Source organism: Drosophila ficusphila, unplaced genomic scaffold (genome assembly GCF_018152265.1).
Source record: "Drosophila ficusphila isolate 14025-0441.05 unplaced genomic scaffold, ASM1815226v1 contig_414, whole genome shotgun sequence".
Classification (NCBI taxonomy): Eukaryota; Metazoa; Arthropoda; class Insecta; order Diptera; family Drosophilidae; genus Drosophila; species Drosophila ficusphila.
Genome location: NW_025064328.1, coordinates 9,065,766 through 9,089,598, shown reverse-complemented (window position 1 = coordinate 9,089,598; position 23,833 = coordinate 9,065,766). Strand labels below are relative to the sequence as shown.

At 38.0% G+C, this 23,833-nt stretch overlaps 1 protein-coding gene across 4 annotated transcripts in view; it reads left to right on the top strand.

The window, feature by feature from the left end:
• The window catches only part of LOC108090483 (semaphorin-2A), a 36,041-nt gene that overhangs the window by 1,850 nt on the left and 10,358 nt on the right, over positions 1 to 23,833 (top strand). The window contains exons 1-2 of one of the 4 annotated variants that reach the window (XM_017189184.2): positions 15,608 to 15,712; positions 16,338 to 16,717. In XM_017189184.2, the coding sequence (XP_017044673.1) occupies positions 16,555 to 16,717 (163 nt within the window). In that variant the 5' untranslated portion in view covers positions 15,608 to 15,712; positions 16,338 to 16,554. Of the gene's footprint in view, positions 1 to 2,020; positions 2,156 to 15,607; positions 15,729 to 16,337; positions 16,718 to 23,833 lie in introns of those variants that run through there. The other 3 variants (XM_017189185.2, XM_017189187.2, XM_017189188.2) reach the window with 3 other exon arrangements.

The following is a 23,833-nucleotide window of genomic DNA, read 5'->3' as shown; positions in this document are numbered from 1 at the left end:
TTTGAAATTGAAAGTGTTGATGGGAGCCACTGAGCCGCGTCTTTGGTCATATGCCAGCATATGGTGCCTAAATACAGTGCGTTTCGAAACTGTAAAGCCTTAGTAAAACAAAATGACAAGGCAGAGAAAGGGTTACTATGTGGAAAAAATTACTAAATGTTTTTCTGTACTTAAATTAAAATATAAGGAAACACAGTGCACTTGCTTAGTTTTTTATTTAAAATGTATATCGTCAAGTTGAAATATTAAGGGGCTCAAATTAATCTACCAACAAATTAAATTTTATTGAAGATAAAATATCTAAAGTAGAATCGAAAGAATAGATTACACCCCCGCGTTATTAAATTATCAATGACAATTTCATATAAAATGATATTTACTCTATTAGTAAGTTTATTTTATATTATTACTAGTTTTTTAATATTTCTCCATTTTTACCCCTCGATAAATTTGTGTCTCGCACTGTTCACCTAACTCTTGCCTGTCCGCGACCTTTTGTATATACGTAATTATTCAGCAGCTGCTGTCAGTCTAAAATAAAAGTGAATTTTGCCAACCAAAAATTGTACAGGACTCAAAATGAGCCAAAAACTAAAAGGTCTCTCGCAGAAGCCGCCCGAAAAATGACTTTCGTTTTAATGCCAAAATCATGTCAGCCCCAGATGTGACCACATTACATATTGCACTGCTTAGAATATATATAGAGATTTTCCGTAGCGTTGGCGTTCTTTATTGGATTCGTGTCCACATGCGGCTGACAGAATGAGTTTTTGATCAACTGGCGACGTCACTCAAAATTTTGCAATTAGTTATTGATGATTCCGAGAATCTCGGAGCCCAAGCGCCATGAATGAAATATGGGCCTTGTCGCACTTTAAAGCGTTAAATGTTCTTTTTTGTTGACGCCGCCGCTGCTGCTGCTGTTGCCGGCGGCAATAATTGGAAAAATTTCCATTTGTCCTTTTTGCCCTTGTCCCCCGCGTCCGTTGTCCCGTTGTCCGTTGTTGTCATGGCCAAACTGGACCAACGACCATCGACCAGGACCAAGGATTCCTGGCCAGAAGCGGCGGGCAAACGAGGCCGTAGGCGCATTTGCCATCTGTCACTCTGGCACTCGTGATGAATGTGTTTGACGTGTGGCTCAGGGCACGCCCCCCAATCGGAGGTCTTCGCCTTCAGCGGCGCCTTTTCCAGATCCGCACTCCACAGTTTCCACCCATTTCCCTCCGAACCTTCAACCTCCAACGTACAACCGCTGACCTCCATCGTCATCTCACTGCCACACCGCATGACGTTGCATACTTTGCGGCGCGAGCACCCGGTGAATAATGTGCGTCGGAACTGCCGCCTGTCGATGGTGGAAATCTTATTGGCAAATTGCGCAGATGTATCTAGTACATAGCCACCTGCTATATAAGTAATCACGCGGAGAAGGAATGCTGCAATTAGTCACTCAATTCTTGCACTTTTCAATTAAATCTGCGACGAGAAGCAAAGTTATTTACAGCACAATAATTATGCGCACTGAAATACCATAAAACAATAAAATTCAATAACCTTTTTCAATAATTTGTGAACTGTGATTACACCTAAAACTATTTAACAATAATCAACAACAATAAATATTCATTGTTCAATAAATATTAAAATGTAATGACCCACAAAGGTTATTGGATTTTGCCAGTTCATAAAATAGGGAAATTATAATTTGAATATATTTATGATATGCTGTATGCCTTTTTAATTCAAAATGGCTAAGCTACATGAATATTATAAACAATACATAATTGTATTGTAGTACTCATAATAAATGATTTCCGTTGAACTAGAAAATGAATCTAGATTTCAACCTTTTCGATTTCTCATAACGAACACAGTTGTTCTTAATTACTCAACTCTTTTAACAGACAACCGTGTCATTTCGAGTTTGAGCCACCCCCTTTTCAAACGGATTTGATGTCCAAAGCGAATCAAAAGCTCATTATTAATTTAATACAATTTTTCATTCTAACCTTTACAGATCCAATTTGAAGACAGACTCGACCAACTCGAAACAAAAGTGTTCCCACAATGAGCGCATTACAATGGCTGCTGCTCGGCAGTTGCCTCATGCTAATTTCACAAACACAGGCCGTCACCGAAGAACTTTCACCAGGTAAGTTTCTGGCTAAAAGAAAGAAAAAACACTCCATGTTTCCTTTAACTGAGGAGCTGATTGAACTGGCTTCACCGTCTGGGCAAAAGTTGAACAGTCTCTTGCATTATGCAAAAAGAAATTGCAGCACGAATGTTGCATGCAGATGCACAGTAGGTCAAAACAACAGAGCCCCTTCTAAATATTTACATGGTAAAGAATCGTAATAAAAATATATAAAAAATTGGTACTAAACTAACTTTTATGAAACTAGAATATTGGATGTTTGCTGTGGGACTTAAAAATAAAATAATATAGTTAATGCTAAAGAATTTATGAAACAAATACTTAAGCATATTGAATGAAAATGTAACGTCATTTTCGACTTAAGAGAACTGAATTTTTTCGGAAGCAAGTAAAAATGCTTTTGATTTTAATTTTAAGCTATGGATTTCCTTCAGTGTAGTTGCCTGGTTCATTTGGCCCTATGTTTCCTGTGTGTCGATCTATAATGCAAATTTATGCGCTCCTCAACTTGGGCAACTCAATCAGCGCACTAGTTGCTGGGATTATAAATAAACAATGGCCAAGACGAGCGGCCCTTTGGATGGAACTGCAAGTACACAAGTACGGTCGCCCCTGGCAGCATGGACATCAATTTTAATTATGCAAATGTCCGAGGCGTCTCTCCTGACTTTGACTTCGACTTTGGGCCCCACAGCCCAACCCAACCCAAATCAGGGACATCCAATCCAATTGGCTTAGAGCTCATTATAACTGCATTAGCATTAGGCAAAAGTGTCAGTTGCTGTTGGCCAGCAACTCCATTATGAGTGGAGGGATTGCCGAAAAAAAAAAAAAACAACCAAGAACACCAACAACAGCAACAACAAGAAAATAATAAACGAACGACAGAGAGAAATTTTCAATTTCCCCGTGGCCCGATGGAAATCCTCCAGCAAATGATGATGAATGTGCCCTGACTGTGACCCAAATAAATTTGTCAATTTATCATTTGCCTAAAATAAGATGACATTGGTCTGGCTCTGTCATTGGATTTATGTTGCCCGCCCACTCCCTTTGCTGAAATTTCCTGGCTGAGCAACAATTGTGCGGATCCAAAGATGCAGATGAAGGCTTTCAAATATTTGAAAATTTTCCTTACTCACAGGGCTTCTTCTATCAACAAAAACATTTGGATGTGTGTGTGTGTGCGTGTGTGTGAGTGGGGATAAGTGTCGGCTTATGCTCCTTGTTAAACAATAATAATTGCAAATCAAGTTAGGTTCCTTCTCGTCTGGCACTTGATATTTTGTGGTTTTTGGTTTTGATTTGAATGGAGCCAACTTGTTCTAACCCCAGGGCTAATCGAATCACAAACACACGCACACTCGACTTAGAACTTTTGCATTTGTTTTGGGCTTTTGGAAGAGCACTTTTTGTCTTCGCCAGCTAAGGCTGAGAAGTCGCCTTAACAAGCTGACAACTTCAAGTTCTACACCTTTGTTTTCGTCTCCAGAAGCCAAAACCCACACACTCCACTCCAAATTAAACAATGAAAGTTGCGTTAAAAGTTTCACTCGTCTTCTGAGGCGATTCAAGCGCTTCTTTGGCCCGGAAGTTTTGCGGTTATCTATCAAATTAGTAAATAACTCACTTGACTGCATTAATATTACTTTGCCAGCATTTGTGGAATTTTTTACTCCTTATTAATGATCTATTACAAAGCGAACCGCAACGGGCGAATACTTAAGATTATTTGCCTGCAAAAAGAGGGATGCACACAGCTCGCAGAAACACCAGAAACAACAGATGAAAATTAATGACTTGAAGAGAGCAAGTGGAAACCGTGCACTGAGGAAAAAATTACTCCAAAGAAATTACATAACTGATTAATGACTTGCTATTTTTTATAAAAGTGACGTCCTAATTTAGGAGATACTCAAATTGTACAAAATGTGATTCCGCACTTAAGAATCACCATTAACCATTCTTCTTCAAAGTTTGGAGTTGTAAAAGCAGTATTGAACTTCAGCTATTTGGTTAACAACTTTTTAATATTTGTTAATTATCAAAACCTTAATCTGATATCAAATTAAACTTGTTTATTTGGCATTACAATCCGTATATGTTTTGCTATTTAATCACTACATTTCACTTAAAAACAAAAGAATTCTGAGTTCGTGCGGAAAGGATTTATCATATTAGGGACTACACTTTTTTAGCAGTGTATAAAAAAGGGACAGAGTGTTTTGTCCAGTGGACAATGCAGCACTCGAACATCTCCCAATTGGGGAAGGGTACGCATCCCCCAGCTCCCAACTTCCAGCTCCCTTATATTATTATTAATGAGCGGAGCAAAAAAGGTGAACGCGCACCTTTTTGCTGCGATGGGAAATTATAAAAGTCGGGGATAATGGAAAATGTTCCCGGATGATGGGGATGTTCGAGTGGAACGGTCATAGCAGACAGCTTATTATCATGGTGGCAATAATAAAAGGGAATTATTAATATGACAAAAGACAAATGACTGAAATCGAGTTTGAAATGACTCTGGAATGGTTTTGGGTGAGGGTGGGGTTTTTGGCCTGTATTTAATGGGGTGGGGAGGGGTTGGGCTAACAAGTGTCTGGGGGGATACGCACACACACACACCCACACACATCCAGAGACACTCGCTTACATGGACAGGCTGTGTAAAGACAAACGAACGGGTCCCGGCCTTTGTGACATTTGGTTGGCTCCTTTTACTTCTGACCCTTGTGGCAAAATTGAAAATGCGGTCTCCGCTTGTGGGCCGGGTTGTACAAAGGATATATAACCCTCTGGAGCAGAATGACAAAAGGTCAAAAATACATTATGTGCTAATGCAAAGTCCATGTTAATAAATGTTGATTGAAATAATGATGATTAATATTTAGCATTTTGACATTTTGGCTTGCGGCTTTCGCCGATGCCAAAAAAACACTTGGCCAACAATAGTTGGTTGGCCGGGCTATTATCATTTATTTTGTGTGCTGGCTGTTTCGTTAGCAAATTGAAAAAATCCTTTTGTTCGCCAGTTCGCCGCTGCTCAAGTTGATTTATTGTGTGCACAATTATTCCCGGGAGGAAGTCTTCTATACACTTCTCGCTTTTATTTTGCGACAACAATTTATAGCTGCAAATTCTTTGCAAGATCGAGAGGGCGGGTGAATTTCGATGGGGCAAGGGGGCGTGGGGCCGAGGGGCCGAGGGGGGGACACCTGACATCCTTGTGCCGCTCACATGCTCGAATTTTTTTGCAATTTCATGTTTTATTTAGTGCATTTTCCACCGCTGCCACCTTTACCCCCTCCACCTGAGCCAATAATTCCCAGGCTATCCGCTCTTTTTGCCTTTTTTCACTTTCTGTGTGCACGCTGCATTGGCATTTTTCGATTATTGGTTTTCTTTCATTTGATTGCACATTTACACATTTTTGTTGTTTGCTTTTTATTTGCCATCCAGATCTGGGTCCAGCTTCTCCCACTTTTTGCACTCAGGTTTGCTTGCACCACAAAATTTCGAACGTGTCGATACCGTGTCCTCCAAAGGGTATATTAATTCCGTTTTATTATGATTTTGAATCACTTTTGTTATTAATATAATCATTATTAAGTACGGAATAATTAACAATAATAATAATTATAAAGTTGTTTTCAACTCTAAAGAAATACGTTGTATACTCTTATGTTACCTTTATAGTTTTAAAAGGTATTACTTAAATAGATACACAACCTAATCCAATGGATTGTTGCTTTTAAATTCTTAACCAATCAAGCTGATTTCCATATTGAAAACAAATTTTAATAGCCAAAATATACAAAACACAAGCCATTGCTTCTTTTTCGATGAGGTACTCAAGTTTTGATCAACAAAAACTTTCTTGGCTTGTTTATCTTTTGTTTCGTTTTAACTTCTTTTGGTGTTCTTGTGAACAAGCTGTGATTTTATTTGTTTTTGGTATTTTCTAGCCCACCTTTTCCCCGAATTTTCAACCTTTTTTCTACCATTTTCTCCCACTTTTTTTGGCTCTGCTGACGCTGTCAAGTGTTTTGTCGCTTGTCAACGATTTTTCGGCGAACTTCCGCAAAAGCCAAAAATGCTTGCCAAATCGTTCGTATCCGTGTATGTGTGTTTGGCAATTGCAATTTTGGATATTTATTGCAAAATGCAGTGACTGTAAAAAAGCCAAGGGAAAGGGGAGCGGCTTTTGGGAAGTCCACCAGTCGACCGACCAGACTGGGGGAAAACTGTCAGAAACCCCCGGAACCCCCGGAGCCCCAAACTCCGACCTCTAATTGGGCACTTTGTAGCCCAACTCGGTGCCTGATCCTGGCAAAATGTTACATGTTATTAAATTAACGGCAGACGTACAGCGTTTTGCATATGAAAAGTGACAGTAAGTGCAGCAGTTTTCCCCAGGAAAAACGAGAGCATGTTAGTCTACCCCACAGATGAAAATGGTTGGGGGACTTTTGGTGGGTAGCTCCATAAACTTAAAAGCCTTGTCATGTTTGCTTAACATTCATTTTTACCCCGGCAAAGCCCGTTTAATTGTGTTAGTGAGCGTTTTATTATGGCACGGAGTCCATGGACCACCGTAACCCCACCCCTTTACCCCTCTACCCCTCATCCCCCCAGCCCATCCAACAGCTTTTCCCAATCCCACCCCCTCGATGGCTTTTCCGGTGCCCACAGTCCTGTAAATTGTCGCTGGCATCTGTCCCGTGTTGGGAAATAAATTGAAAGCGAGGCAAAGTGAAAATTTTTGCATAGAGAAAAGTGTTTCGGGAAATTCCCAAAAAAAAAAAAAAAAAAAAAAAAAAAATTAAGGCCGGCAAAAACAAGAATTTAATGAGTCATTTGAGCTACGCCCGGCGGCCTGAAATTTCCGGTAAAAACGAGCGAGTGAAAACTTTTTCCCAGCTCCTCAGGCTTTTTGGCCTCGCACTTCAAAGCGAACCCTGGCTGGATTTCAATTTGAACTTTTAAAATGCTCCAGGCCGGGCCGAAGTAATAATTATTTTGATTTTGGTTTTTCCTCATTGCCGGTTCATAATTATGCATAGTTGATAATGACGGTTATATGCATTGTTCCACTTAATACATACTATCTTTGGTGAAATCGATTTTAAGCAATTTCAGCTGGAAAACGGTTCAAAATGTTATTACGTATTACAAAGTTATATGCAAGATATTTTTTGTATTATTATTATTTTTCACTTCTATAATCTTTTTTATGTAAGCTTGATAATATAGTTTATATATTTATAGTATAGTAATTAAGCCTTAATCAAATGCGTGAAACTGAAAATAAATTCTCTCTTTGAGTTAGTACAAAAAGCAAATACCTTCTTCATTAGAAGCAAAAAGCTAATTGTATCCGAACGAAAAAACATTTCGACCAATGACAAAGTTTTAGAATATATGTCCTAAAATCCAATTCTTTTTGCCGAGCACATTTTTTCTTTTGAGCATCCTGAAACTGAAGCATCAGTGCGCCCTTCCCCAAAATGTTTCGTGCTGGTAACAAATACTCAAAATAAACAAAAGCCAGAGGAAGCTACTTGGGAAAAGGGAAAGGGAAAAGCAGGGAGAAAGGGGCACAGACAGTTTGATGGAAATTGTTAGGCAAGAACAAGGCAACAACAATGGAAAATACAAAATACTTTTGGGAATCAACACCAAAGCAAACAACACACAGATACAGCCGACAAGTGCATATGTCTTTTCGTTTGAGAGACATCCCGAAAAAGGGAAGAAGTGTGTACTATAGCTTTGCAAAATTAGAGAGGCACCAAGAGCGAAGGCAAATGAGCCAGAGACACGTAAAGGATATATATGGGAAAGGATTCAGGGGAGGAGCTGGAAGGCAACTGGGTGGCATAGACACAGTTACTTAGCACGTCAATTGCATGTGGCATGTGGCATGTGGATATACGCTCCCAAGTGGCCTTGCCTGCCGGAAGAGGAAAGCCGAAAACCCGGACTCGAACTTCAACTTGAAGCCTGGAATTCGTGCACCGAGAATAATATCAGGAAATAAATATTAATTTTACTGGGATAAATTTTAAGCTGTGAACAATCTATACCAGTAGAATTTTATTCGTGTTTAAAACTAATGTAAATAATATATAAGAAAGTGAAACTTAATCGTCTCTGTGGACCTATATATTCGTTATAAAATTGCAAATTTAAAGTTCATGGTTACTTCAAATTTGTTGAACATTTTTGTCAAAGGTTTTACTTTTAAATTAGTTTTTATATTCTTTTAAATATGACGTGCCCATCATAATTTGATTTGATTAAAAACATTAAATAAAATATTTGTTAATTTTAAAAGTTTTTATAATTTAAACCAATATCGTTGCATTTTTCCCTGTGCTAAAAAGCTAGAAATATATGAAAAATGCACAGCACAGAGCCAAACAACTGAACAAACAGACGTTGGCCATATACGTATGTACATATCGTATATGCGAATGCAATGAGCCATAAAAAAGCTCCTGGCAAACGCCAGCTCAAGTGGCCAATTGGACCAAGTGTGTCCCTTCCTGGGAGTTGGGTGCCCGTTTTCGAATCTGGTTTTAGCTTACCGTGCCTCACCTTTTGTATGCTGTTCGGCAATCAGGCGATGTTAGCTGTAAATTGATAATACTTAACGTGCAGCACACTTCCACCTCCTGCCACTGAACTCCTGCCACCTTCGTCCTGCTTATTTGCACTTGACTTTGGAGAGTGCATTTCCTGGCAAGCAGCACAACGAGTAGTGTCAAGAAGGGCAGCCACTTGGGGCACGCAACATCGTTTAATATTGCATTTTTAACCTAATGTGAATTGAAGTACGCCATGAATGCAACGACGATTAGAAGACTTTACCTCGTTTTTGCTCAGAGACGAATCTAATGAATTTATTATCACTTAGATTTTACGAAAACTAGCTTTCTAGTTGAATTTTTGATTCAGGGTTTAACCTATTACTCTAAGATATATTAGATTTACATACTAAGATTTTATATACCTATGTATTAATATTCTGCCTCACAATATGTTAAACTAGTAGCATAACTACTTTTTAAACAATACCATACTGTTAGTTTTGTAAGAAGATTATTTTTTTATGATCATAATATACCTAATTATAATAATTTGATCTTGAAGAATTTTTATTATTTCTAAAGGCTATGATGTATTTACTTAATTTCAATATTGCAAAGATGGAATATAAGGTAAATTGAAATTTAACAAAAATACTCATATTACTTAATATCGAGTATACAGAAATTTTAAAGTTAGAGAACTTCGATTTCTGTTTACTTTGGTGCCAAACACTGACTCTGCAACTGAGCCTGGAACTGCGCTCCTGCTTTTCGCAGCAAAAATCCCACCTTCGCATCGAACCGATTTTAATGCGCTTAATTTCGAACAAAGAGCCAACTGCTACGAGATGGCAGCGGCTGCAACTTAGTAAGCCTACTTACTTAATGGCAACAAAGGAGCAATCCTTTGTTTGTTCAAAGGCGCAATCAGACTGGCGATGGGGGCGTGGCCAGCCCACTCTAACGGTAACAATAACAATCGCTGAAGGAACTCCTCGGAGTCTGAAGTCGAATCTGTTTGTACTTTGTATTTGTGTTTGTGCAATTAATAATGCCAAGTCTGAAAGGAAACGCCACCGCCTCTGCCCCTTTCAAGTATGCAAAGTCATTTCATAATTTTCCGACTTTTTCCTAATGAGGTGGGGGGAAAACGATGGAGTCGGCCAAAACGAGCACAGACAATGGTCAGTTATCTCGTTGAGAGCATCTCAAATATGCAGAACTAAATTCAAATTTTGGCTAATACAAATATGCAGCTGCTAGCTGGAAATGTTTAACTTTTGCTCTAATCTGACATAATGAAAATGAAGTGGGTGAGGGATCAGAAATTGCAGAAGACAAGTCAGAAATGTTAGATTCATCTCAATCAATTAGGGATAAGGCATTGGTATATTGCACAGGAAAAAAACAGATCTATATTCTATAACAACCCACCCAGTAGATTTTTTCTATTTTAAAAAAGTTTTTAAGGGAACTTGAATTTTATTAAATGGCTGATATAAGTTGATAACTTAATACGGGTTTGTATTATAAATTTTAATTTTTTAATTAAATACGGGTTTGTCTTATAACAATACTTACTATAATAAGCATATTTGTTCATTTTATTACACAAAAAGGAATACAAAATCTTCTTAAACGGTACTCCACAAATCATCACCTTAGCTTTTTATTTTAGTGTATAGAAAATGTAATAAACTTAAGTATGTATGCTGGAAAATATATTCGGAATATATTTGCATAAATGCAACTGCTGCACATGCAAGCCAAGCAAACATCAACAACAATAGCTGAGCGGAAACAGGAAATGCAAATGCCTCACAAGGGCGGAAATCTATTTCAATAAACTTGCGACATTGATAAATTATTAATCTGACATCTTCCAGTTGTTGCTACGTTTCGGTTTCTGCGCCGGCAGATGCAACTTTTGAAATTCAATTATCCCGATCCTGACAAGCACATTTGCCCAGCTTTTTCCTGAGGTCAACCCAAAGACAAACAAGAAAACCAAAAAAACAAAAAGGAAAAAAAGAAAGTCCCATGACAAACGAGTGGCAATCGGAAAAATGTTGCCATAACTGGGGATTCATGCATCTGTGTGCCATCGACAGGCTTTGTGATGTTTCCGCCTGACAGCCGGAATTAAAATTCTTCCTCAACGAGCCCCAAACGATTTATGCCTCCAGATCCTTTGAAGGGAAGGGGAAGGGGAAAATCGGCTGCTGCCGAATCAAAAGCCAGTTCCCCATCCGAAAGTCTGTTAATTGTTGTGTGGTTCTGCACCTGATGTTGCCAAAGAGAAAGGGCGGTGGAAAATTCTGGGCCAAAAGAGTTGACAGCGAATGCGTTGCGGTGCTTGGAAAAACTTCGAGCCGGATTTTCCCAGACTTTGCTGACATGCGGCTTGAAGCTGCGGCTTCTGACCCATCAGAAAACTCAGCTTTGCTGCGGTCTTACCGTAGCTAAGCGATAAAATTATCCACCTTTTTTAAACATTTACCCGGCAAATGGCAAGTGACAACCTTGGGCACTTGAAAAAATAAAATGTTGAAGCCGGTATTTTTCCCTTCAAATTTTAAGAAGAAATTACCAGAAATATACCATTATACTTAAAAGCCTTAAAAAGATACAATCAAAAACAAATACCTTTTGCCCGTAGGATCTTTAGCCTTTTAAAAAATACATATCAAAAATTAATTTTATTTTTTATTTATGTAGCCGTTGTGTTGAAAATATTTTTCGTTTTTGCACTCAACTAAATTAAATTTTTTAAGCTTGTTGATTCATGTGCACCTTCCGTTAGCCCATCAATCTTTATTTTTTTTGGTGTACTGGCTTTGGGAGAGGGTCAAAATGGAGGTGTGGCCACACTTTAAAGTGCTTAATTTTGTCCCCAGTTTGGTAAGCACTTCTTCTAGTCTGTTGCACGCGTTCAAAAGGTTTCTGCTGCGAGCGCCGCCCGCTTTGTTTCCCCCAATTCAAAATGCAACGAATTCTGCACCGTCTGCTGCATTCGCAGTCGCATTTGCATTTCGCAGTCGTATTTCGCAGTCGCATTGAGTGACACAATATAAATCCGAAAGTAGTTGAACCCCGTCTCGCTGGCGTCCAAAATGCTTTTTTAATTATGCACATGGAAGGGAGACAAAACAAAACGGAGGAGGAAAAACTGCCGGCAAGTTTTGTTTGCCGACGAGTTAGACTTTGAAGCTGCCAAGCCAACTTCCTGACTAGTCTGAAGTCTGTCTCTGGTTCTCCGTTCTCCATACTCTTCCTCCTTTCGAGATTCCTCCTTTCCCTCTCCTTCATTTTCCGGCTAGACAAGATTTGTTTATCCGGCTTTTTCGCCGCCTGTTTTTGCGACTCTTGTTGTTATCGCTCAGTAGCTTCAGCTTGCCACAATCCGTCTGCTTGATGTGACACTAATCCAGGACACGCTGCCACCAGCTGACTTCTGTGACACCTGGATATAAGATCTGATCTGAAGGATCTACATTAAAGTTAGGATATACATACTACTATAAGTCTCAGAATGGGCGTAAAAAAGAACTATTTAAGGGATTTATCAAATACATCGATTAGAAAAGATTTTTTAAACACATTTTGATGATAAATCTCTTTGAGACTTAAAAATATTTATGTTACTTACAAATATGTATACATTGCAAAGACTCGATAAGTTCTTATAAGAAAAAAAATAAGTAGAATAAGTAAAAATAATGCCTTTCAATAAACTTAAAAACTGAAAGGGCTTAGAAATTATTTTAAACTTTTCATCTTTTTGTCGTTAAATAAGACGGAGGTACGATTCGCGGGATCAAAAAGAGTCAGAAGAAAACTTAGCCCCCTATACTTAGGTGACGTCATTAAGTATGCAATACAAATACATGCAATTATACTTGTGTGCGATAACTTATCATTATGCAAAATATGCTGCATTATTTATAGCATAAACACAGGCGCTGACATTGCATGTCAGCCCAAAGTTGAATCCTGTAAAAAGGCAAAAAACTGCAACTTGGGTCGAGGCAGGAAAAACACACAGAGTCGTTGTAAACAAACGAGTGGAGGAACAACAATGTGCAACACAATTGCTGCCGCACTTAAAATTAATTGAACTTGAAACAAGTGCAGCCGCAGCCGCAGCGCCAACTCATGAGAAATTCTGTGGTCGAGCCAAAAGGCAAAAACTTTTTGCCCACACACACACTCCTCACACTTGCAGAAAGCTTTCATTAGTTCTGGCCGGCCAAGTTTTCGTCGTAGTTTACTTTTTCTGGTCAAGTTCCAACGGCAAACTTAATATTTAGTGCCATTTGCTTGCTCTGACAGTTTCCAGAAGTCAAATCGTTCTTGTTCTTGTTCGCCTCTGATGCTACTGCCTTTGTACAGTCGAGCAACTTGAAAATGAATCGCATTGATTCAAAAAAGAAAAATTACAAGAACTTAATCCAACCTTTTAGGCATCGTATAATTTAAAATGTGGTTGCAAACTTAAAAAAAAATTTAAGTCACCTCAAAAACCCCTAAACTTTTGTTTATATTTGTTTCGATAAATAGGCCAGTTTTACTGCATAGGCCAGTTTTACTGTACTTGTTGGTGCTTTTCTTGTCGGTCAGTCCAGCTTTTCTTTTTTTATTTTTTTTTTTTTTTTGCTTTTGGCTTTCTGCGCGAACAAGTTGGTAGAAAGAAAGTGCATTGAAATCTTTGTAAGTAACTTGAGTAAGCCAACTTGAGACAACAACAACGACAACACGGTCACACAACAAAGGACAGACAGCAAAACAACAAATAACAAAACAGGACATCCACAACAAATGGTTTTTATCGCTTTTCCAAGCTGCTGCTGGTTATTTGGCCAACTTTTTATATAATGCATGGAAAGTTGCTGGCCGCTGACAAGTTGAGCAACCAACAATGTTTGGCGAGACAAGTTTTCATGTTTTATTTGGCATAATCAAAATGCTATTTAAGCACTCTCCCACGCTGTCTACCCCTCCCCTCACACCCGTAGGTATTAAGAAATTAATTGCATTTACAAATAAAAGAACATGGGATTTAGTTATCTCTCAAGCAAAGTTATCGCAATTGATGAAAACTACCGATACGGAAATGTCAATAACATTTTTTAACTGTTTTTTTTTACTTGAAATTTTTGAAATTTTTCTATTAATTTGTATACCTATTTCAATAAAATGTAGATATTAACGAGCTTAAATTGGGTACCCCCTTAGAACCTCGCTTAATACTTACTAAAGTCTAATAATAGATCAGTCTTATCTTAAGAATATTTAAAGCATTCCCTACGTTTGTACATATATATCCGTAGTTCTAGGATTCTTCGACTAAATGATCCTATTCAGCTGACCGGAACTGTAAGATCCTCGAGAAAAAAACGAGAAATCCTAAACACATCTTCCTCCAAACCTTTCCCCAAGTAAGCTAGAGCGGGACGGACAACGTGTGTGTCGGTCTCGTGTGTGTGCGTTGTGCCTTTTGTTTGTGTACGTGTTGGGGCATACGCGTTTCGCAAAGTGCGCTAAATTAAGCTGTCATTAAGGACTTAATTAAAGTCCTTTGTTGAAAGTTGACATTGTGTGAAAGAAACGTTTGCGAAAACAAATGACAATGGCGACGTTGTCGCTGCTGCACTTGAAAGGCTATCCCCCGAAAAAAAAAACCCCAAAAATGGCACCCAACATCAAAGCAACTACAAAGGCAGCAACAACAATACGGTGCGATAGAGGAAAAGAGAGTGTGTGAAAGGGGGGAGAGAGTGGGCGAACATGTGTCAAAAATTTTCAACAGTATCATGATGCAAGTGCTTCACTGTGGGGCAAAAGACTACTTTTTCAGATCAAAACAAATACTTTGTTAAATGTTTTTTAAATATCGATTTTTACCGACGTGTTAAGGTATCGTTTTATAATTTATAATTTACGTTTTTCCTACAAGAGACGGCAAATGTTATGTAAATTAATAAAAGCATTAATGCACGTCCCGTTTCCTTTAAAATTACCAAATAAAAACATTTTCTTTTAAGTACACAGATAATGTCAGAAAATGTCGTCGGCTTGTGCCATGGTGGGGTCCAATAGAGGGCGACGACTAGTGTGACGATGCTGCGAAAACTCATTAGCAAGCAAACAGAAAGAAGAGGCCAGACAGACAATGCAGAAAGGATCCAAGTCCCCACTCACACAGGTTGCACCAACACAATTGCAAATATCAAGGAGACGAAAACATAACCGACTTGCTTTTTAATTAAATATTTTACCACGCAGACACTCAAATGCCAGAGACACTGCCAAACTGTGTTTAATTGCCGCTCGAGGCACCAAAATGCAAGAGTTCGTCTGCATACCTGCCATTCATCTAACCGTTTTGTTTGTCTGGCTTAGCAAATGTTTGCTTATTGCCAAAATTGTCGTTGTCCTTGCTAAAAATAACTTCTCCGCTTCCGCACGGTAAAATACGAAAATTGAGTCGCGTACTCTTGCTGCGGGACTTTGCCGCGTGAATCAAGGATAAATTTACCAAACGAAACTTGGTGGAAGAACTCTAATTTTAAAATAACTACTTTATTCGTTTCGGGTTTCAAAATAAAGCAACAAGATTTTGAAGCTAATTATAAATTATTTTTAAGAGTAACATTTTCGTTTTCTTTCACACTTATTATTGCCGAAACAATTTTTTATCCCCTAACCGCCAAAACATTTAAATTTAACGATAGTATTGCAAGATCTCCACAAATTGGTATATACCGAAACCGCTAAGCGATATTTTCCCTCAAAACGCTTTAGTGAATTTCTCACACCTGCGTTGTTGGAGTGATCGTGCCGTTGTTGTTTTCCTTTTCTACTTGTTGTCGTTCGTTCTTTTGTGTTTGGTGTTTCCGCTCGAAATTCTTGGCTCTTTACAAGTGTTAATTTTCGTGGGAGTGATCAATTTGCAGTAATATTCCCTAAATGTGCAATCATCACATATAACTTATTGGCGTGTGTCGGTTCATTCAATTCGGAGTTCGATTTTCGAAATTCCAATAACCCATAACTCCCAACAACAACTCAAGTGTGTATCTCTGGCTGTATTTGGGTGTGTGTGTATTTGTGTGGATGTAAAGGCAAAATATAAATTTAACCAAGGAAATATTTGCAGATTAATCATTTATTTATTGAGGCAGTGCCTTTTGAGTTGTTTAAACTTTAAAGTCGGCGTTTGTTTACCCACACTTTCTGATTCTTTCACTCCCTTGGGAGTTGAGGAATTTTGTTCCCTCTTTTTCTTTTTGTTTTTCCGGAGTGTGGGCATATACATATGTATGTACATAAGTATGTAAAACCAGTTTCCAGTTTTCTTTTGCCTTTATCTTTATATCGCACATGCTTTGCGAGTGCTAAATGCGTTGAAATCGAATTGAAAACCGAATTGAACACAGAACTGTGTAAAATGCATTACGCCTTTATGCGCCTGCAACGCATACATAATTAATCCGAAACGAAATTGGCGCTACGAGCCCAAAAAAGGGGCGCTATAAATTGCCCGAGGAAAGAAGTTTATTTTAAAATCCATTTGCCAGTGAAATCAATTCCGTTGCAATTGCCGCAAAAGTGTGTAAAAATAATACAAGTTAAATGTGTTAACAGTTATTCGTGGGAAAAAACGCGCCGGTTTTTACTCCGCTCAACGGTAAAATCAACAAGCAACCGCCCTCTCTCTTTTTCGCACTGTAATCCAATTGAGGTTTGAGGGTCGCTTTCGCCCCCTCTTCCTCTCTCGCTCGCAACGCCCCCGCAATGCCGGTACTCCAACTATCGCCCCTCCTCGCATTCCTGCTACTGCTATCCTGCAGTGTGAGCGAGACAGCTGCGGACTACGAAAACACCTGGAACTTCTACTATGAGCGTCCTTGTTGCACTGGAAACGATCAGGGCAACAACTTCGGAAAACACGCTGCAGGTAACTAGCCAACTAAAGGGGAAAAAATGTGGAAACATGGATTAAAATACATTTGTTAAATAAATTTAAATTTCGTGTTCACTCGCTTTTTATGCTCTGCTGTACAGGATACTTTAATTTTCTGTGATTGCTATCGATTAAGAAAGGATTTATAAACTTAACAAACATTATAACATTACTTTTAGTCCCGAACCCTGAGTTGCAAAATTAAATAGTGATCTTAAATATCACACTACAATAATTAAAAATCTTGTATATTTTTTGTCTGACATACATCACAAAAATATTGCTAGGGTATTCGAAGCTTCGATTTCCGTGAAGTGTTACTGTTCTTCCATTTTTTAACAGTTGCAAATATTATTTTTCAATCTTTCAGGCAACAACAAATTTGTAATTTATTTGCCATAATATTCGCACATGGTCTTTGTGCCTTTATTATTTATCTCGTTTGGTTCGATTTCAATTGCACCTATTTTTTTTTTGTCGGTTTCGGGCCATTTTGCATAGCTGGCTTGGAGCATTGTTATTGTTGTTGTTATTTATAATTTGCATATTAATGCGTTGCATTCATAGTGAATATTGCTGGGCCATGCAATTGTGAGTTGTTGCTATTCATATGCATATTTCATGTTTAAACAAATACCAATAATGTAATCATATTTTAACCATATGCAGTTCTATAATCCGCAGAGATAAATCCTGAATGATATATAATTGACTGGGTTCCCTTAATACCCGCCCCCAAAAGAATGTAAATACTTTTCCATTTATGAGCGAAACCAAAGTCTGTGGCTTTTTTCCCAAGCTTTGTTCGTTACGAAGTTTGACCAGTTTTATTGAGTCATTAAGGCCCAAAAATTATTTAAAATTCAACTATAAGAGGTCAAAAACAGGTTTTTGTCTACTTTACGACTGAAGCATGTCGGTCTTTGCTTAATAATTTTGGGCAGCATTAATTTATCATCTTGAGGTTGATTGAAAAGATACCCAGAGTTCGATGATTGTGGTGGTATAAAATCAGCAAAAACCCATCAAGAAGAGGACGTAGAACATGTTTTATAAAAATTTAAATCTCATTTGGCCGGGCAAACAACAACTCCAGGTCAAGACCGGAGTAGTAAACATTTTCTAATAGTTCACGTTCCAGAATGCCGGTCATGTACCCCCTTGTCTTTATATCTTTAACTATAAGCTATAAGTGCAGCATAAAACTTCACGTGCCGACAACAACTTTTGGTCCTTGCCGCATGTTGCGCTGTAAACTCAATAGCTAAGCACTTGGCCCTGAGGAAAACGTGAGGCGATTAGAGAATCGTTCAAGCTGTTTGCGCATACTTCTCCAGGAGCTTTATAGCTATAAAGTATATAAAACAAATCCAAAATATATATCTATATGAAACGAGAGCAAAGGCTGAAGGCAGCACCAGATGCACCACATGAGCCGATCTTCTGGCCATAAATTAAAACGCTTAAACCACAAAGCCACCGAACTGAAAACAACAAAACTCTAAAATGTCAACCATAAATTCCCCCGTTGATGCGGAAAATTTATTACATGTTTTTTTTTCTCCTGTTAATGAAATAGCACTATTTTTATTGATTTAAATGAAATTAATTGCACTTTATTTTAGGGGAATACTAAATTTATGTCTCTCGATGGTATTACCCCATCGCCTCGCCCTTCTCTTTCACCACCTCCACCACTTCAATTGGTTGACTCAGCGGTTTGACAGATGTTTGTTTCTTCGACTCTTTTCCCTAAATTCTATTTTTGTATGGCTTTGTGTCTGCCAGTCTCCTCTTTCCCTTTTTCATTCCACTTTGTGCTCTCACAAAAGATACAAAGTCGGTCTGCTGTTTGACATAAGGTGTAATGACTTCATTGTAGGAGCGAACCCATGATTATTGACTCATTTGAACGGCAGGTAGCTAAGTTTTAACCTTAACATTCTATGGCTTTGTTCAGGAACTGCGGGCATCTACTTATCAACTATTCACACTTCCCATTCCAGTTTCTATATTTTGAAACATTAACAACCAACTGAATTTATATTTATAATTAAATGCTGTGTTTATATATTAAGGTAAAAATTGCATCTATTTTTGTGGTTCTTAAACAAGATACTGTTACTTTAGTTAGGTAATTTAACTTTTTTATATCAATAATTATGTGAATTAGATTTAATTAGAACTATCCTGAACTTTTGAGAGCATTATATATTGACTATAAAAGACTTATTTATAATAAAGAAAACAAGCATTGCTGCTCCTAAAACGATTAATTAACATTATTAGCACAGAACCAGATCTTAATTATCTTATTATTTTTATCTTTATTATTTTGCTCCAGATATTTTCTTTAAAAACACAATCTTAACCATATAACTCTTTAGCGTTTTAATATAATTTATTTGAAGATTATAGCTTACAGAAACTATAGCATAATAAAACCTCATAGGGAACTGCCAGAGGAGACAGTTCAGAATTATAGCAGTCGTTTCCTATTTATTTTCCACTCTTGGTCGAATTTTTATTGCCACAAATAGAGCTTAAGCCGGGGATTAATGGCTTCAAGTTATCTGTTTTTTTTTCTAAATGCAACAGCTTTAAAAGCTTCGCACTTTCTTGCAGTATTTGTCAAACTGTAGGCGCACTGCTGACCCATTAAAACGACAAAAGCGGTTAAGGAATAGCAGAGTTCTAGCCCCCGGCTTTTGTATATTTTTTTTTAGAGGGAGCTGATGGGGTGGGCACCGGCAGCGAGTTCCACTTCATCATGGCAATGTCAAAAGCTGTTCACACAGTAGCTCATTGAGCCCACCCCTTTGCTGTTGAGCTTGCTGGCTGGCTGCCTGGCTGCCTGGTTGGGTTGGTGGGGATTTACCTGGCTTTGAGCCTGGAATCAAGCCGAGAAACGGGGAACCACCCAAAGCATGTCAGCACGGAGCTGCGTAGAGCTGCTCACAATGGAAAGTTTGCCGCGAAATTGAATTTCAATGCAATGCCCGACACCTCCAGCTGCAAGTGGGGCTTAATATTGCTTCGCTGCGAATCGGAATGAACAAGTGCCCCAGCAACAAGCGGCGGCAACATCATTAAAAGTGTGTTTAAAGCGGACCCTTTGCCCAAGTTTTAGTTGGCCACCGAGAACGGAAAGAAAATCACGTTTCGCCTCGAACAACTTTGCTAAGTCCACTTGGAGAAAACAACAATCTAAAAATTAAACCCAGAATAAAAAGCTTTAAAAGTCAGCAAGAGAACTAACTTAGATTAGTGTTGTGCCACTATAAATGTAACTTACTAAAGGAAAAATTAAGCATTGAAAAGGTTTAAGGGATAAAATAATAAAAATAAAAATAATTTTAGCTCAACATAAGATATAAGATTTTTGTATCCTTTCAATCGTTTCTTTTTTTATCCTAATTAAAGTTTCTTAGAACTTATTATATTTCCAACATATTTCCGAGTGCCCTTAGAACTTTGTAGTTATGTAACATTCGATTGATAGAACCCACTTAATGTAGGCGTTGCTGATTAAAGCAGAGGAAGTCCGCTTATCGGTCGGTCAGGGCGATGAAAAAAAAGCCGAGAAAATAGAGGAAAACGGAGAGAGGAAACTCTGGCCGATAGCAAAGTGTCGCAAAATGTTGCAAAAGCAATTAGCACAGCAACAGGCCAAATGCAATCAATCAACTGCAAATGCTGTTAGGCCACAGATTTTGTCGTTTGCCATAATTCAATCACCTTAAATTGATGCAAACAACTCGCTTAACGTTAATTTCAATTTGCCCATCATTTTAAGGTGAAATTTAATTAAATTTTCATTTACTGCTTGCCTGTCTGCATATGTGTATTTGTACTGGCTTAATTGACTTAGGCTAAGCATGCTAAAGACCAGAATTTGCATTCTCTTTTGTCTGGCCAAAATATGTTGCATATGGCAAGCAACTTGCGGCTTTGTGCGCACTTAAGTGGCAACAGGACTTGCAGCTGGATTCCCTGAATTCATGGCAAATTAAGCGAGCCGCAGAATGTTTTAGTTGTCGAGCAAATTTGCCATAAAGGTGCTGCTCCAAAAACAACCAAAAAGAAGATCAACGTAAAACAACCCACGGAGGTATAATACTCTAATAGTACGTTTTTGATATTAAAAATTTCATAAAAAGCAAATATTTTTTGAGACTTTTATCAGATGAAACGCAAAATTGTATTATTAACATTTTTTCTATCCATTATTAAGTAAATATGTATCCCTATTAACACTTTTAAACCACTTTGACCCTTCCGTTAATAGAGTTTTTTGTGATAAACGTATATTTTTTGTCTAGTCCTTGTAATGAAAACCACATCAAAATATTTAATTTCCATTATTTCAATAATGTGTTTTTGCCCTATTGTTAAGAACCACATATAAAAAACACACATACAATTTACTAGGGGCTTTCTGGGTTAAATTTTCGCCAAAGTTTTTGTTTGACAATTTCTGTGCTTATTATATTTCAGTTATGGTATTACCCTCTACAAGGGTATAAAAAGTGGGTTTTAAAAACTATTTGAACCGTTTATGTGGCACACTCACACATGAGCTCATCAAATGAAGTTGCACTGGGGAACCACCTCGACTTCTACCTCGTTTTTAACCAAAAATGAAACAGTTACCGCATCCGCATTTTGTTGCGTTTTTGTTGGCAGCTTTTGGGCGATGTCCAGGCCATATAACTAGGATACGGGGATGTTGTTGCCATTGCAGTTTTCTACTGCTGCTGCTGGTCTGTCTAGTGGTGTTTTGACTGCTCTTTTGATGCTTTTTTATGAGTGCGCTCTCCGGGTTTTTTGCATTTTTGCTATTTTGCAACAAAATGAACTTGCGCTGCGCATTGCTGCTGCCATAAAATGAACTAAATTGAGTTGAAAATGTTTCGCACAGCACACAGCCCCCGCCACATCCGGTTCCCTTTGCATTTCATGACTGCAGTATAGTTTTAAAGCTGCATCCCAAAAAGCCTTTGGGCATTCCGGCAGCGTACAGTGCTGACAATAAGTATATTTAACATGCATATGCGTTTTAATTATATACACAGACAATCAAAAGGAGACATCCCAAGAGTGTGGGGCCATTGTGTTGTTGTGTGCAAATGAAATGGCAACCACTTTGGGTAAGCATTTCGGTGTACTTCACATTCCCCTCCCCCTGAAAATTCTATTCTTCTTTGGCTTTTCTCAACCACACCCCCTCTGCCCCTTTTCAGTTTCAGTTTGCAGCCCAGGTGCAGACGTCTAGACGGCTTTTCGAGTGCTTAGAGCCGACGTGAATTTCTCATAATTAGCAACAGCATTGAAATAACTGGGAATTTCACCCAGGGATATTCTCCGCTGGCTTCTAAAAGCAGGGAAATTACCTAAACGTTTTATTTGACTATGCAAACTTTTGTCTCGTAATTAAATTATCTTTAAACTTTTTAATACGGAACATAATTTATTGATCAAAAAATTCTATTTTAATGCTTTATTTAGAGAAAATAGTTATTACATCGCAGCTTAATTTGTCTAATGTTGATTCAGTTAACAGTTTTTATAAAACTGTATTTCGCTTATGTTCGTCTTATAGAAGTTTAACCGTATTTGCCCGTCTTCTTTGTTGATTAGTTTGATTTTCTTTAGCTTTCGTAATCTATTCACTGTCCACAGTCTAGACCTTCCTTGGAATTTTGAGCTAAAAATAACAACAGAAATTTATCAAAGGAAATTTGCGTGTTTTTACTTTAAAGATTATTTGCAAAGTTAGCTTGATAAACTTAAAAGTTGCCCCAGGGAATTGATTCGACATGAAAGCCTTGAAGAACCGGTTCCCGTTTGTGTGTCATATTTTGCGACAAATTTGGAATTTACCTTAACGTTTCAAAGGTAAATGTCAGCCGAGGTCCGTGCACCTGCAACTGACATGGGCGTATATATGCGTGCTATATATATATATGGAGTTGCTACATGCGCCTGGGGCACGGTCAAATGGGGGGATTGAGTGGGTGGCACAACATTAAATTTACAATATGCTCATTGCAATCCCTTCTACTGCCCTTCTCGTCGCCACTCCGCATTTGATTTGATAATAACGTTTTCGGAAATGTCATTTGCTCCCTTCCAGAAATTGATTTGACTGCCTCATCTTGGCTCTTTTCGCCCCGTTTTGCCACGTGGGGTTGGTCGTAAAAGCCAAACGCATATTTATGAAGAGCATAAAAATTATTGACATATATGGCGGAGTCATAAATGCTCATACACATAAGCACTCCTCAACTCCTTCCAGTGAAAATCCCAAAAGAAAATTGCCAAGCCGAAAAAAAAGGAATATAAAATTTGGCGTTTGTTGTTTTTTTTTACGTTTCTCAAAGGCAGCTCGTAAATGCAATTTGATTTTGATTGGACTTGGATTAAAAGCAAATAAAGTTCACATCTTAAATGTCAATTTCTGAAAGGATTTTTACAGTTGCCTTTGGGTAAACTTTAGAGGCACATTGGGGGATTCAAATTTGGTTTTAAAGGGATTCGAGGATAATGCTGATAGACTAAACAAATTTTAAAACGTTATATGGAAAAACAACGTGTTCAAAATCTACCAAAACCACAAATAACTTAAATACTTACAATACAAACTTTGTTTACCTTCTTAGAATTATGATAAATATAAACTTACTATGAATAAAAACAGTACTAAACCGAAATCCTTTCTGCGAAACACGAAGTCAAAGAATACAGTTTCCACAACCCATTAACCGTTTTTCACTTCGTCATATAAAGTGCCACAAACCGATTGGATAACCTCGATTCGCCCGAGTTCACGTTCTTTAGTGCCATCAATTTTATGTTAATATTTGCCATATTTTTATTGGCTTAATCCAGTCATGAAATCGTGGCAATATGCTTTTACTGGCTGCCGATGACAATTGGCTCCCATAAACAATTTCGCAAATCGTTGTGCGCCGGAGAGAGATTTAACCATTTCCTCAGTCTCCATGAAACATTTATAGTTTTCTGGCTCAAAGGCCAAATACGATATTGACTGCAGAGCTCGCAACTCAATGTGGTCAATTAAGTTGCGTAAATGCAAATTATTTATTA